General features: G+C 48.5%; 1 protein-coding gene across 8 annotated transcripts in view; it reads right to left on the reverse strand.

Moving 5' to 3' along the window:
• MYOCD (myocardin) overlaps positions 1-16,996 on the reverse strand; it is a 164,584-nt gene that overhangs the window by 30,675 nt on the left and 116,913 nt on the right. For 6 of the 8 annotated variants that reach the window (XM_074342141.1, XM_045524800.2, XM_074342140.1 and 3 more), the window contains 3 exons: positions 11,788-11,843; positions 10,563-10,638; positions 7,379-7,540 (listed from right to left, as the gene is read on the reverse strand). In XM_074342141.1, coding sequence (XP_074198242.1) covers positions 7,379-7,540; positions 10,563-10,578 — 178 coding nt within the window. In that variant the 5' untranslated portion in view covers positions 10,579-10,638; positions 11,788-11,843. Of the gene's footprint in view, positions 1-7,378; positions 7,541-10,562; positions 10,639-11,787; positions 11,844-16,441; positions 16,486-16,996 lie in introns of all 8 variants that reach the window. The other 2 variants (XM_045524802.2, XM_045524801.2) reach the window with 2 other exon arrangements.

Consider the following 16,996-nt stretch of genomic DNA (forward strand, 5'->3'; position numbering starts at 1 on the left):
AATCTACGGCTCTGAAACTTGCTTTTTTTCACTCAACAGTGTTTCTTGAAGAGCTTCACATGTGAGCACACAGAGATCCTCCTCAATCTTTCGGTAACAGCTACACAGTATTCCACTGTATTAATGGGAACTTTTGTTTTTCAACTTTTCTTTTCCAAGGGGCCCTTATTTTTAACTCTACGGATTTTGAAATCATAGAAAAGTACAGAGAATAATATTAAACATCAGTTTACGTATCACCTGAAGTGAATATATGCCAACATTTCCTTGTATCTGCATCAGAAACCTATTTGTTTTCTAACAGGAGGGTTTCACTGGGTATTTGACAAATGTCAGCTTTTTCTCTGAGGTCAGTGGCCACCCTTTCCTCCCATCTGGTCTCAGATACCACCCCCTATTTTTAGAATCCATAGCTAGCTCGCACCTTCCCTTCTTCTCTTACAGCAAACGCTGGGCTCTGCACATAAGCCTTTATTTGCCATTTTCATGCAACATGAAAGAAATTATATACCCTGTTCCCTGTCCCCAGGGGATCATGTGCCTGAGATCTTTCTGGGAAGGTCCTTCTAGGTTCCGCCATGAATATGCCTCCATCGTAAACTCAACTCATTAACTTCTCTGCTTTAGAAACTACATTTTCATTGAAATTTCGAGTCCTACTTCCATTTGTGGAATTAAAGGCTTTGTGCCTGATTAAAAGACGATGTGTTATTATTCAGGACAAGGGGGGCTGGGAATTGGGGGTGCAGGGGTGTTAAGCCTTCCCCACCCCAGACATCACGCACTTTGTTGGGATTTACTTGGCACAGACTCTGAGGCACCACCATCCTGGTGCTCAGAGAGCCCTACCTGTGACCGATCCAGTCCCCGGGGGCAGCCAGCCTTCTCTGCCCCACAGGACCCTCCCGCGACAGCGTCACCATCTTCTGATTCCCTCCCCGCTCCCTGCAGTCTGAACAGCTCTGGGCCTCCTCCGTGTGGTCTGACACATCATGTGACAAAGAACACACCCCACCCCCTGCCACCTGCCACCTCCACCTACACAGGGTATCACATCCCAAGTGTGTACAAATGAGAGGGAACTGACCCAGCTGCAAAGCTGTCTGAGTGTTCTGTCATGTGGGCAGAAACGTGACAGGAAGGGCGGGGTGGGAGGGAGAATGGATTCTCTTATCCCCCCGACCACCCCACTGCAACGGTTTCCAGCAGGGAAGGCGAATGAAACAGACAGTCGTTTGTACCAGCAGTTCACTTAGTAGTGGTGGCGATAACACAAATGATCACTGTGTCAGGCCTCATAACGACCTAGCAAATCCGACTGCCCGGTTCTCGCGCCTCTGCGGCCGATAGGGCATCACAAGGTCCAGGCTCCCCAGTTCTTTAGAGATGGAGCCAAGACTACAGGTCCAGCCTTTGGATGCTGAAAACCACCAGCGGGGGGGAGGCAAAATCAAGTTCCCTCCTGGGAGGTCATCAGATGACGCGTTGTTTAGGGAACATTGTCAGACCTGCTGGGGTGGGTGCGGGTGGGGGTGGAGGCGGGTAGCAGAGAAACTGGGCAACGTCCCCCCCTTTTCTGCACACATGTACTCAGGACAGCTCCATCCTGCACGTCTTTTACTTGAGCTTCTGAGATTTGAGGGGCCGAATGTGTCGTCTTGACAGTGAGAACAAAGGAGGCAGGAAGTCACCATGGTCTCATCCGTATCATCTCAGAAAAGCGTGGGGAGGATGGTGAAGCCTTGCTGCTGTGGCCGTAAACCGCCATGCCCTTTTCACTTTGACACCTGGCATTTAGTGACCTCAGATCGAGGCACTGGAACGATATGGAAAAGTCTAGAAGCAGCGTGTCTGGAATAAAGGAGTCAGTCACCAGTCCCATTCTCCCCAGTCCTGGATGGAACATTCCTCAACCCTTTTGCTCACTTCCAAACTTTCCCAGTTAGAGTGAGGTAGGGAGGAGCAGAAGCATAACGAGACGCAAGGCGGGGAAGACGTGGAAACCACAGGAAGGAGGCGCGGTCTGTCTGCAACGGGCAGAGTGCGAGAGCCTGGCAGGGACTGGGCTGCAGGGTGAGCCCCGCAGGGGGTCAGATAAAGGAGGCGGTGACGTGGAGCCGTCCAGGCAGACTCAGTCCTGGAGGAGGCAGGATGGAGCTGAGCCTGAAAGGCCAGTCAGCGGTGGACAAGAGACAGGAGGATGGGGGGCCTTGGCAGCAGGTCGGGGGTAGAGGGAAGTCACAGAAGGTGATCAGCAGAGCTGGGTGGGAGGGGCGGAGAAGAAGCTCTCCTGGCCAGGGGACAGGACTATTTTAGGAGCCAGTCCTGGAGAGACAGCGTCTAGGAGTCGACTTTATCAAGTGACATCAATCATTGAAAGAGGCCCCTCTGCTTAAGTCCATGAAGAAGCCACAAGTACATGCAACTGTGCAGACAGAAGTCTGAGCACATGTAACCACGTGCACAAAGAAGCCGTGAGTACATACAACCCCATACAGGGGGCTGTTTACACCCAAAGGAACAAACACAGTGACGGCCAAAGCCCCAAATAAATGACTCCTGTCCGGTATCCAGCAAGCATGTTGCACCAGGCCAGAGTAACCAACAGACACACAGAAGACCATGCAGAAGCTGTCCAGGCCCAAAGAGCTGGCGTGGGGGCCCTGCCAGTCACTCACCACTCCCTCTGCCCCACAAGGGGTTTGGATCTGTGTCTACGAGGGCGGAGGGTGAGGGAAGCTCAGCCCCTGCTCACAAGACCAGTAACATGTGTGGCCAGTGGCTTCCTGCCGAGATGCTGTGTTCAGCGCGGTCAGTAAGAATCGGACAGACTTGGTTTGTTCCTTGGTTCTACCCCTTTGGCGGCAGAGTGACTGCTGGCAAGTTATTTCGCTTCTTGGAGCCCGTTCCCGTCTATAAAACGGAAGTAACGCTCGCAGTTACGGCTCCGGGGTTGGAGGGTTAAACCCGCGCTGCTCGCACAGGCCCCGCTGCAGACGCTCGGTCACCTCCGGCCGCTGCTGCGGTTCTGTCGTTCTATCAGGAGTGTCTGCTTGTCTCAAGCTCACCACGATCAAGAATTTAAAAAGACCACCCGGGAGGCGGCTTACCCTGTGGCCAGCTCTGCGACGGTCAGCGCAATTCCCAAGCCGGGAAGACGGGTCCGTCCTGAGAGGTTCACTCTGGGAAAGCAAAGCCCGACTCCCCCAGAGCAGCAGTGCTGTCGCAGGAGGGCTGTGTGTCCGCCCTCTCCGGCCCGGTTCAGGCCGGCTCCGCGGAGTGGAGGGGGACAAAGGTCATCTTATCTGGCTGCCTCCGGAACAACCAAAGTCTATCAGCTCCCGGCGCTGTGACCGGGGCCTCCGCTCCAATCTCGTGGGGCTCGGGCCTCCCGGGAGCTGTCGGAGTGCAGGCCGCTGGCTATTGTCCCCGTAGACACGGCGGGCGGTGTGATGACAAGGACCTGCTTCGGGAAGCCCTGACATCATCCCCCGGCTATGCCCGCGGGCTGTCTCTGGGCACTGGCCCCTGGGAGCTCGGCCTGGTGACCCCGGGCTTGTGCCCTCCCTCTGGGGAGTGATTAGCTGAATGAGTCAGTTGGACTGTCCTCTGCAAACACACGTAAAATTCCAAGACTGAAGTGAGATCACTGAGGTCCTAGCTACCTTCCTGCTATGACCCACACAAGGGGCTGGAAGCCACCAAGTGGAACATGAAAATGACCCTCACTTGCTTATTTATTTGCGAGCTGGAGCAGCCCAAGCCTGGTGGCTACTTTAGTTCACGGTCAGACCACCTTCTGACATCCTCCTGGAAGAGGCTGAAGCAAGATCCATTTCCTGAGGGAGGAGGTGGCCATGTAAAGGAGCTCTAGTTGAAATGTGGCTCTTGCCTAAAGAGACTGCAGTATACCAGAGATACCGTAGTCTGTAGAAGACGGATTATTTTGTCCAACAGAGACCAAGCCCACTGCTCTGGAAGGGGGTCATATAACTTTATGATGGAAATAGATGTCAGTGGAATTTCAGAGGAACAAGGATTCCTTTTCCCCAGATCCCTGGCACCTTAGAAATTTCAAGTCTCTAGATGTACCCTTATTACAGCATTGGGAGGTGAGCTGGGAGACTCAGCTCAGCACGTAAATACCCGTCCTGCATCAGCTCTCGAGGCTCATCTTCCAGGAACAAAGAAGATCACTAGGTGCGTAAAGACAGCTTAGCACTGTCTCCCTCAGGGCTGCCTAACTTTCCTTCTTGGCACTCCCATGGCCCCCCACAGTTGGAAAAGTGGGGAAAGCCAGCTGGGGTTCTCATTTACTCAAGCAGAAGCCAGGCTCTGGACAATAAACAGCTTCCTCCTTCCTTGGGAAGGGATGTTCCTGACAAGTGAAGAGGACACGCGCATGACCAGAGAGAGAACTCACAAGCTTGGGGCAGGGCTCTCAAAACTGAGGGCCGCGAAGGGACAGCGCCTCAAGCACAAGCAGGGCAAAGCCATGCTCAGCTCCAGTGTGTACTTTCTGTTCTCACAAACCATCACTCCCACAGAATGTCACCTTTGTTGTATTCAGTGTTCTGGCCTGAGAGAACGTGGCTGGTAGCGGTTTTCTAAGCAGGAGAAATGGGGAGACAGGTGCACGCTCTGAGATGTGGCCGCAGTGCCCCCCACCTCCTCCTCGGGAGGTCAGGTCAGAAGGCCTCCTCTTGCCCCACATCGGCTCACCCTAGTCATACAAGTCCACGTTTCCTCTAGCTGCAATCGGTAATACTCCACCTGAGCCAGGAACTGAACTTGCAGGTTGGGAGAGGGATTGCTCGCTGGCACTGTGAAGGAGAGGACACTCTGGGGGAAATGATTTGCTACAGTCATTCAGCTGAGGGCAAGAGAGGGGATGTCTGGGGATGAGGAGAAAAATGCCATTGTGGGGCTGGTTCTCTGCCAGCAGCATCCTTCCCCGTGCTGGGTGAGGGTCTAGATTATTTCACCCTAGGGTTGGAGAAGAGCTGGTCTTTAATCAGACCTGCAGGGTGGAAGACAATGAGCATCTCGCTCCGAGCTTGGCAGAAACATAGAAACACAACTGCAGAGAGAGCCATAAAAGGTAAACACATCTGGAAAGGCCCGTGGACGGAGGAGGGAAGCACACAGAGGCCAGGGGAGTGATACACAGCAGAGCACAGCCCTGAGTCACCACTTCTCAGAGTGGGGGACGGTCTGATCACAAGTGATAGATGAGGGGGGTGGTTTGGAAAAACTGTAAACTGAGAAACTATTGGAACTATTAAGAAAAACCTTCAAAGATGTCCACTTACAAATGTGCAAAATTAACCAGTTTCCTACATGTCAGCAATAACTAATGTGAATTCACTTAAAAAAAAAAAACCTTACCGAGGGAAATAAAAGACTTGTGTAGGTGAAAGAGATACTATATTTCTACCTCAGAAGAATGAATATATTTTATGCATATAAATTCATCATAAATTAACCTATAAATTCACTACAATCATTTACTGCAATCCCAAACAAAATTCTAACAGTATTGAAGTTGGTAACAATAAAAAGATTCTAAATTTCACCCACCATTTACTTGTGAGAATAACGAAAAAACGCTAGAAAAATCAGAGCACTGTAAAGAGACTTGTGAAGACAGATATTAAGACAAGTTGTAAAGTACATCAATAAAATTGTAGAAAAAACAAAATGAGACCTTTCTCTTCAACTCAAATAATTTCATATGTACTAAGAATTGAAATGCAAGAATGATGTATATACATGTTCAAACACGTATAGGTGAATAACTATTCTTGAGGTGGGAAATGTTTTCAATAAATGATAACAAGTTCAGAAACCACAAAGAAAAAGATTAAAAAACTGAACTACATAGAAATTTAAAAGTGCTACAGGTGAAACACACTACCCACAAACCCAAAAGGCACAGGACGTGTTGGTAAAAGGATGTGCAACACTTGTGACAGATGGAGGACTAGCCTTTTTCCCTCTATATAAGTAGCTTTTACAAGGCAGTTAGGAGGGAAAATGCCCCATAGAAAAGTGGAATGGCCACCAATTGCCAATGACACAAAATCCACATTGAAAAATATAATCTCACCATAAACCAAAGAATGCAAATTAAACAAGATTGTTTGCCTATCATACGAAAACCAAAAATAAATGTGTATGCATGGAAGAGAATGTGTTAAGAAATGATAAGAGATACCTGACAGAGACAGTTTCTATCCTAGACCTTAGAGTAGAGATGCGGACAGCACACTGTTGAGGGGGTGAGCCCAAGTTCAAAGGCACAGGGTAGTCAGTGTGGAGAGAGGGAGTGAGGGAGAGGGAATATCACGCTGGGATGTTCAGTGGGTGCTGATGAGGACACTGCATCTCCTAGAGCCAATATTTTCACGTTTATAGGTCCCAGGTACAAAATTCACGCAGCCTCTGACGGGCTGGGTGTGGGCAAGATTTTACAATGTGGGTAAGTTTAATCATGAACCTAGCGTTTCATAAAACATCTTTAGCTGTCATTTTTGACAATGTATCAAAAACATTTAAATGTGCTTTGCTCATTATGTAGCAATAATTCTGAGAGCTTTTGTAGGCGGAATGGGAAGAGCACAAGTTTGCCAGCGGGAATGACAGGCCTCCCTTTCCTCCGTCTACCACAGTCTTCCCAGGCTCCACCTCGGTGGACGCCTCTATGGACGAATTCAGCATCCTCATGCTGCTGGGATCCACGTCGTCTAAACTGTGCAAAAGGTCTACGACATGATTTTACACAGCTGATGACAGAGTGAACATTTGTGTCTCCTCCTTAAGTATTTGCACTGCAACCCTGCAGCACGCAGGCCTGTTGTCAAAGGGTTTTCACACGCTTACACAACTGGACCTCACCCTCCAGAGCCTGTGGGTTGTACCAGGTGGGTCTTATCTCCCTCCTGGAGAAGTGAAAGGACTTGGGGAGGCCCCAGCCCAGCACCTCAACTGGGCTTAGAGTCCAGGTCTTCTCATTCTGGTCCAGCAATTTTTCCACTCTACCCATCTACTCCCCTTTAGAAGAGGAAGATCAAAGAGGCGATGGCTCTGAAGCGATGGAACCCTGTAGGGGAGATGTTCTGAGGTTTACATCAAGTCAGGTTCCCACCCTGCTCGACCAGAACCAAACTGGCCAAGGCCAACCTGACCCTGGAGGGTGGGTGGATGGAGTTCCTTCCTCACTCGCAAGACATCTGCTTATGGGGAACCTTCTGGAACAGTGACCCACGGATTGACTCTTGTCTTGTGAGAAGCCCTCGCCCCCAGGGCCCCAGCCCCTCAGAGCCGTGGCTGCCCTCAGATCCCAGCACAGAGGGACGCATGCCATTTGTGCGAATACCTTTTATAGCCTCTTTCACAGCAGAATCGACGGGGAGTATGTTCTTCTCCACCAGCTCCAGTGGCCCCGGCCGGAGAGCAATTTTTTCATTGAGATCATCAGCAAGTCGGGCTCTTTTCAGTTTCATCTGAGCAGTTGGAACGGATCTCTCTGCAGTGGACGCTAAGGGGTTGAAATCAGAAGGGTCAGCTCTAGAAGTTGATGTCATTTCTGTTTGGTTTTTTTTTTTGGTTTTGTAACCAAAACACTGTGACCCATTGTGCTCCACCATCCTGATAATTTTTCAATGCAATCATCTTCATTTCACATGGATTAGCAGCAAAGACCAGGCACTTCCAAATAAAGGCAAACAGAGATGCACAAAAGAGTTAGAGAAACTTGCTTTGCAAGGATTTTGGGGAAACAAATGTGCAATTTGGTGATTCTGTAAGTAAGTGGTCCACAGGACCCATGATGCTTACTGACCCTGAGCTGTAGCATTTGGGTGCACATCCTGTCTGTGTGCCGCTTAGCCCAGGCTGAGCCTGCAGTAAATATTATCTGTTATTACAATTAGTTGCATTAGCATGACTTCTTAAGAGTTTTAGACTTGTTCAGGTTGTTGATACTAATGTCCAGGTTAGTTATAAAAGAAAAAAACAATCTTGGGGGAAACAGTTATTTAATTACACAGGGATTTTAAAAACTGAATTTATCCAACAGGCAGCTCCTCATCATTTGGAGAGTGGAAAAGGTCACTAATAAGCCCTGAACCGTCCCTCCCCTCCTCTTCGGGTGAGACCCTGACTTACTTCTGCACGAAGACTGAGAGGAGGATGTGGGGAACCAGTTGCTGCTAAGATGCAGAACCATAAGTGAGGATTCCGCAGGAGTCTGCAGCATCGCTCTCAACTTTGTGAATTTAGGTGAGACATTTACAGACCTCCTAGCCCATCTGTTCTATTATTATCAACCTGCTAGCCCAGGCTTAGCACCTAGCAATACCCACACCGGAGAGGTCTAGGGAAGTCTAATTTTTTGCAACAGGTTAGACTTGTGTAGAAGCTGCATCTGTAAAGCACTCAGTGTGAGATGGAGAAAATGTCAGTGTTCCAAACCAAAGGACGGGAGTGCCCAAGCCCACAGCCTCTCCCGATCGCCCCTCAGGCCAGTGCAAGGGCGCCCCCTGCACCCCCCGCCTCAGGGAGCTTTCTCATCTGTCCTGCTCACCAGCACAGGACTCAGCTTCAGAAGATGCTCCTTTCTTGTGCCCCTTGGCAGCTGTCCCTCTCTGTCATTAGTCTGGTTTTGCAAGCTCGTCACAAACTGAATCCATGCCCTTCATGACCTCACCACTCCAGGGAGCCTGGCATTCTTCCTCCTGCCCCACGTCTTACTGAGTTCACCTGTGTACCTCTGCTTACTGTGCTTCTCCAGCCTAATAAAGTCTTCCTAACGCCAGTCCCTATAGACTCCCCCTGCTCTGACTACTGCTGGAAGGTACAAGCCCTGGCTCTTCATCTATATTGCTGCCTCCAAAATTAGACAATTTACACCCAGTATAGGAGCACCTAAATACATAAACCAAATGCCAACAGACACAAAGGGAGAAGTTGACGGGAATACAGTAATAGTGGGAGACTTTAAGACCCCACTAATATCAATGGACAGATCTTTCAGACAGAAAATCGATAAGGCAACAGAGATCCCAAATGTCACAATGGAACACTTAGACTTAATTGACATTTTCAGGACATTACATCCAAAAGAACCCCAGAATATCCTTTTTTTTTTCAAGTGTACATAGAAGACTCCCTAGGATAGATTGCATACTCAGACACAAAGCAAGCCTCAACAAATTTAAGAGGATAGAAATTATTTCAAGCATCTTTCTGACCACAATAGCATGAAACAAGAAATCAACCACAGAAATAGAAATGAGAAAAAAAAAAAACGATTGCATGGAAACTAAACATGCTGCTAAAAAACCAACAGGTCAAACAGGAAATCAAAGAGGAAATTAAAAAAACACCTTGAGACAAATAACAATGAAAACACAGCCACACAAAATCTACGGGATGCAGAAAAAGCGGTCCTGAGAGGGATGTTCATAGTGATACAGGCCTTCCTCAAAAAAGAGGAAAAATCTAAAGTAAACAACCTAATCAAAATTAGATGATGAAAATCCGGAAGGTAGGGCTCACTGTGAGCCCAGCAGATCCTTAGTGTTCTAGAGGACTCATGCCGATTTCTGCTGGGGAGAAGAGAGGACTGCACAGGAACAGCCGGAGACTGAACTGGGGGCTGCTGCGGTTCACAGCCCAATATTTTAATTTGAGACTGTAATGATATGACAGATAACATTTCTTATGCTTTTTTTTTTGATTATAGGATTACTACATACTCATTGCTGTAAGTGTGAAAAATGCTATAAAAAAAGTATAAAAAAGAAAATGAAAGCATTGGGAAACTCCCCAGTTACAGCCAACTGTTTATAACAGTTGGGCATCTTTCTTAATTACTTGTACAATATTCATTGTTAGGTCTATATTTTTTCATCACAGAATCTGACTGTAAATAAAGTTAATGTATACGCTTTTTCTTTCTTGAATTTGACTGTAAGTATGGTTTTTACACATCTTGCCTTCTCGTGAAACATCATTTTGTAAGCTTGTTCTCATTAAATCACAATTCTTTTAAAGCCTTATTAGTACTGGCTGCGAAGTATTCAATTACACGGATGGTGCATAATTCATTCGGCCAGCCACCGGTTGTTGGACATTCCACTGATTTCAATGTTTCACTATCTAAGGAGATTACATGATAAACATCATTGTACATAAGTCTTTGTATGTCTGATTTTCTTTGATAAGATACTAGAAATTTATTACTGATATAAAGGATGGACATTTTGAAGGAGTGCGATATATGCTGGACATTCCATATACGCTCAGAGAAAGCTGGGAAGCGGCACAGCTCAAACTGGATGCCAGGTCTGGTACTTTCTTAGCCATTTCCTAGCTTCCCAACTGGACCATCCCCATGGCCTCGGATGACTAGATGACAGCTCAAAGCCACCACTCTGTAATGACGGGGGCCACCTTTAAGAGTACCTAGCAACTGCTCAAAGACCAAGAACACTGGAAAATGGCCTATTTCCCATTTCCACCGACCGGCATCAGTTTCTGATTTCGGGCAGCCTTACCCTGGAGTATGTGCATTTTAACCACGTCTGCACGGTCGGACCTGTTTCTGACCTTACGCTTCAGGGTGTCTTCAGCCTGTAGAACACAAACACAGAATAAATTCTGCTATCAATCTCGTTATACTTGAATTCTCTAGTTTTAACTTTAAAAGAAACCTTATTTCTCTCAAAGGAGAAAAGTGTTTTATGACAAATCAAATGTGCAAATATCCCTGCTCGCCTACGTTTTGATGAAGGGGGACTCACAAAAGACCTCTCTAGTAATTTTGGGATGGAAAAATAAGACAAAGAGGTAAAAAGCTCAGGTCCACATTAGACCTCCAAACTTAAAGGCCAGGCAGGTAACTCTTTGTAAAATATTAATAAAACTGGTGATACAAGCTGCTTGTATTATAGTCAATTCTATTCCATTGTCCCTTAGGACAGTCACAAATTAACTAGAGTCAGAGATGAGACGTAACCTAAACCCATCCAGTATAACGTGATAATATATGCCCTCTGCCTGCTTTTCCCTTGATTTTTCTCTTAGGACGTGTGAAAATAAAACTCCAGAGTCACAGACATCTGGTCCTTTCTCTCCCTGCTCACTAGCTGCCAGGCTAGGACTCTGGCAGAGAGACCCCAGGAGAAGGACACCTCCTGCCTTCCCTTCTCACGCACAGCGCCGATGCTTGTTAAGTAGGACTTACGAAATCGATCAATTCAGGTTGCAGGGACTTGCTATGAAGGTACAGAATGTTTACGCCTATTTCCCCCCTCAAAGGCTACAAGAGAAATAAGTATGACTCCTCTTGCCTTTAAATAGCAGCAAGTAAGTTCCACAACCACAGGCCCTACCCTACCACTGAAGTGGATTTAAAATGATCTGACTGTTGCTGAGAAAAGACTGTCATGAAAGATAAGGCAGCTGTCAACCCACCTCACCTCCCTCGTTTCATGCCTCTTTGGCCCCATTCTTAGTGATTTCCCCCCTGACAGTCAGAAAGACTGGGGACTTCTTTTTTTTTTAAGTTTACAAATAGCAGTTTCAAAGCTAACAGAATTGATCTCATTTCCACAGTTTTCAGTTCACAGGAGTAAGAACCCAGGTGGTGTGGGGGCAGGGATCCGGCCAATTGGTTGAGTTTGGAAGAGAAATTCTACCTGCTTTCACCCAAGCTTACGCATCTGGAGATCCCTAGCCTGGAGTCTAAGTTCAGGATGAGGGCAGTTTGCAGGGCGTTACCTTGTCACTATCCAAACGTTTTCTTTGCTCATGGAATTCAGGTGGGCTTTTCAGGGCTGAAACGGAAAGATACAGACGTGAGCAGAGGGGGCCTGGGGCACGGAGCAGCGCCGTGGTGCTGGCCTGTGTGCTTGCAGAGCGGTGCACAGTACAGATGTGATCGCCTTCATCAGGCCACAAGCAATGGAAGAGGGAAGGCCCAGAGGACACCACAGGAGACAAAGGAAGGTGGTCGTGAAGCCTGAAATAGGAGGCGCATCAGAGGCAGAATACGCGACAGGGAGAGAGGTGGCAGAGACAGGGCATTCCAAGATCTGGAGGAGGTACAGGCCGGGGGCAGGGGGCCGAGGCAAGGCTCTAGTTTTAGGGAGAGGGGGAGACTGGGGTGCCTGACGCCCCCTTTGGCTTTGCTCTGCCCTTGGGTGCAAAAGTCTGGGCGGAAGGCTGCGGTCCGTGTCCCATATGCAGGAGGGAGCTCGTACTTTGGATCAGGTAGGTGGCTGGCCGGTCAGGAACATGCAGCAGAAGAGTGCTGAGTGATTAGCACAGAATCAGACTTTGAGGGCTGGATGAGACCTTGGAGAGGATGGGCGCCAGCTCCAACCCTGAGCAGAAGGGGGAAACGAGACCCACAGAACGGGACTGACTTGCCCAGGCAGGGTCACATAGGTAGGGCTAGGAGCCTAGGGCCTCTGGCAACCTAACTTCTTTCAAAGTGTGACGTTCAAAATACGAACAACCGGCAGACACCAGCACTGGTCAGTCGTGGCCACAGCCGCCGTGCACACCCTGGACTGCACGCCAGCCTCCCTTCTCTCCACGATGCTCTGCTCCTCCTCTTCCTGTCTCAGCAACCACTCACGATGACACAGTCAACTTGTGCCTTAGCAGAGCGGTAGAACGTCATCCTGTACAAGTCCACTTTTTTATTGGTTTTCCTGATCCCCTGGGACAATCACAACCCGGAACCATCAACAATTGCTTTTCATTAGAAGTGATGAGGTTGATCAGAGGTGACAGAATCACATCAAATACTTTTCCGGACTGTAGGTCTGGACAAGCTGGTGAATCACGTGATCCAGAATTATAATATTACTCTAACAGATATCTACTCTCAAGCGGCAGGCAAGGAAATAGTCTTCCAAATTTTGGCTGGTAGAAAAACAAACAAAAACTGGGTTTCTAGCCAGACAGGCACTTGGGGCTGTACGTGTGAATGTGAGTGTGTGCATGTGTGTGAGGGTGTGTCTCCCTCATTCAGCCCTTGGGATCACGCTAAACCTGAGCCCAGCTTTCAGATGGGCTTACTGCATATGGGACAGACGCCACTGTAGTCCTGGCATCTCGTTGACCACATTATCCTCTACTGAGGATGCTGCTGGGGAAACCGCTAAGGCATCTCTCTAAATCTCCCTCCCTCGCTCCTACATTTGCAAAGCTGACCATAGGAATGTGCAGAAGAGGCTGTCTTGTGCCAAGGATAGTCACCAGCCCTGTCCTCCTCAATCTGACCACAGACTAAGAGGCTTCCTTTCCCATAGAAAAAAAAAAAGAATTGATCATGTTGCTAGAATATCACATTTCCCATCAACCTAACACCACCAGTTTCTCTTTGTTGCTTTTCACTCTTAAAATGAACCTCTCTGCAAACCTGCAAGGCCTTCTAAATGGCCTCCTCCCCCATCCATTTCTCCCCACTCAGCGGCTCTGAATCGTCTGGAGAAACGTGCAGGTCTATGGCATCACTTGTGCATTTTCTCTGACTTGGGCCTGGCCACCTTCCTGAGGAAGGAGCTTGCCTTCTGCTGCATTTGATCACAGCTGCAATTTATACTGACGCAGTTTTGAAACCACCTCCCATTTCCCCAGGCAACCAGATCCCACAAATTTGCCTGAAGTCCCGTGGGCTCTGGTGAATCTATACAATCTGAACCCCGAGGTCTTCGCTTCTGTCCGACAGTCTGGCGGTCACCTAAGGAGGTGTTACATACTGGGGAGGCTTAATGACTTTGGTAATCCAGGAAAGCACTGATTTTAGCGTGGCCTTCTTCGGTGGGTCAAAAGAGTAAGGCATCCTTCCCCTTAAGAAGCAACCTTGGCAGTGCAGCAAGAATCCATCCTAAGAAAGTGCTTATATTCCAGACTCAACTGGTTTTAACTGGGCTTCGGACTTAGGAGGAATTTGTCTGGTTCTCTTGTCCCAGACACTCTTCAATTCCTATCAGCAGGCTTATTAAGTTTTCTAAGAAATGCTGCACTTCCTGTATCTCAGCTTGTAGAGCCGTAATTCGTCAGTTCTCGGTGTTAGCAAGTCCCTTGGGACGAGATCGTCCAGCCTAGTTCTCTGACGCCAGGGGCACAAAGGTCTTCTGGGACGGGTGGGAGAGGCTCTGCCCATCTAACAAGGACTTGGGAAGGACGCCGAGAAGGGCCACATGCTGCCTTTTACCAAACGCTCTTCTTTTTGGGGCGTTATTAGGGCTTGGGCTTGGCCTGCCACAGCCCCCGTGACTGGCATTTGCCTTTTCTGTGACTCCAGAGAATGTGGGTTGGTCACCTCCCCTGAGGGGCAGCCAAGGCCGTAACGCATCACCCCTCCCCTCCCTCCTCTGAAGTTGACTTTCTGGAAAATACACGCAGGCCCTCCTCTGCGGCCAGCCCTGGGAAGATAAAGGACAAAATACTGTACTTAAGAGACACTGACATTTAGGATCGAAAAGAAATGTGGATTTCCAAATTAAAAAAAAAAGCCAATGTGACTTCAAGTAAAAATACGGTTGTAAATTCAGCCAGCCACACATCGAACTCCTTCTCCCTGGAGGAAGATAACTTACTTCTCATGAGGGAATTTGTGTTTAGATACAGGCTAGTCCTATTTCTGTCCCCGCAGGCCCAGCTAATTTGGGGTCAGCTGTGTGTATAAACATTTGCTTACTTAGAGCTCAAAAAAGATTCCAAGATAAGGACAGACCTGCTGTCCCCTGCTTCTAAACTCTTGCTTCCAGCAGGAGCCCAGGAAAAGGAGAAGACAGGTGGTGGGGCCGCCATCCATCGGTTAAGGAGAAGGGCTGACTCTCCAGCACGGGGGAGGGGCCCTGGGGCTGGTGGCAGCTCTCATGGAAGAGGCAGGCCTGTGCCAGAGCCAACCTTCTCTCATGGAGTCGCTTACCACCAAGCCTGGACGGGGAGAACCTGACCCCTCTGGGATATGGACAAGGACCAAGAGGGAGCATCAAAGAGCCAGTGTCCTGGGGCAGCGGCTGGAGCAGTGTTCCTCAAAGTGCGGGCTCCTGGACCAGCATCTTCAGCATCAGCTGGAAAATTATCAAAAATACCAACTCTTGGGCCTCACCCCAGACCAACAGAATCCCAAACTCTGGGAGGGAGTGGGGGCACCCAGGGGAGCCTGTGTTTTCACAAGCCTTCCAGGCGATTCTGATGCCCAAGTTTGAGGAGCGCGGCTCTGGTGTTTCCCAGGCCAGCAGGTCCTGATCTGGAGTCTTGGGGAACCTGGGAGTCCAAAAAGGGAGCAATGATGTCTAGCATTGATTTCTCAGTATTTCAGAAAGCTGAAGAAGGGGGTGTTTGCCCAGAGAAAGGCTGCTTGGGCTAATGGAACTGTCACTTTGCACGGTTGCTGCCTAGAATCATAACAACTTGGTTGAGAACTGCTTGTTCCCATCAAAAAGCATTGGCTGGTAAGGTTATAAGCCATGAATTAATCAAAGACAGATAGATGGATTAATAATTCACGTATGGAAGGCTGTTTGGGAGGAAAACAAAATTAATTCAAACATAAGCTCTAGGGCAGTGATGGGTATAATTAAAGAAGTTTTGGGTGACTAAAATTTTGGGATCCGTCCCTTTGGCCTCTGTCCTTGCTTTGCCATCTATTTTTGGCACAGCCTTGCACAAGTCTGAGAGTCTTCCTGCGCTCTCAGGTTCCCACTTATAGAATGGGTTTAGTCTGCTTTCTCTCTGCCTCGCTTGTAAAGACAAACTGGATCATGGGTATTTTTCTTCAAAGCAAACAGGACCCATGAAGGCTTTGGAAATTGTTTGATCTCTTTGGGTTGGAAATAGGTTGCCTACTCAGTACCCAAATGATAGTCTTCGGGGTCTAAAAAGAGAGTATTTTCCCAGTGGAGTCTTGTAATGTTTAGAACCTGGCTTGCACCCTTGGAGAATTTAAGGCATCGTACATGAATACTTTGGAATTTCTCAGAAGGGTCCAAAGACAAATTCAAAGGATCAGCGTAATTACTGATTTACCAGTTTCTAAAGAACAAGGAACTAGAAAATCAAAGGAAAGAGGAGGTGGGGGTAGGGGAGAAGGAAGTGAAGGATTTTTTGACCCAAATGGGCTTGGCGTGAAAATCCAGGGCGCCTTTTCCTATCTCTGAATTGGAGACGTTAGAAGGAAGGGCAGAGGACAGATTGATCCCTTGTGCCGTGTTCTGCTCAAACAGCCAAGAGTGTGTGGTAGGTGCTGGGGGGAGAAGCCAAGTCAGACGGATGCACTGAGGAGAGGAAGGCAGGCTTTGCCCAGTCAACGTCCCAGAGCTATCAGGAAGCTGCGTGTGGTGTGGGGACAGAGCAGCCCCACCATTCCTCTTGCTATTCAGGAGAAGGATCACAGAGTTCAGGGGTTTACCAAGGCTTTGCAGTAAGTATGTGGCTGCTGAGGCTTGGATTAGTCTGCAAAACAAATAAAGGCAGCACCATTCATAGACAGCTCATCGCATCCTGCAATTCATTGACATCGATCAGGTCAGGGAACCCGGCTGCCCAGACATTTCACTCTGGCCCGCGGTGCGCTCTCTGAGGCTCTGCGGAGAAGTCCCAGCCTCTCGGGGGCCCTGGTCCTCTGTAATCCACTTCGGTTCTCTCATCTCGTTTTCTCCACTCCAGGAGAACAAACTGGACGTTCCCTCCTCTCTCCCCTGGGCGCATACAGATCAGCCCCGCTGCTCCAGCAGAGGGAGAGCGAGGGAAAGTCAGTTCTTTCCTTCAGTCCTGCCATATACTCACTCCAGTGTGGTAACTAAGCAGGGGCGATCTGGGGGACCCTTCTAGACTGCAGGCTCTTTGAAACAGAGTTCACACCTGACTCCTCTGGGTTCCACAGGGCTTTCCTCACAGCAGATGGTCAACGTATTTAGGCTCAGAATGGCTCAATGACTTTTTTTTTAAGGAGAGTGATGCCCAA

This window comes from Camelus bactrianus, chromosome 16, assembly GCF_048773025.1.
Source record: "Camelus bactrianus isolate YW-2024 breed Bactrian camel chromosome 16, ASM4877302v1, whole genome shotgun sequence".
NCBI classification, from domain to species: domain Eukaryota; kingdom Metazoa; phylum Chordata; class Mammalia; order Artiodactyla; family Camelidae; genus Camelus; species Camelus bactrianus.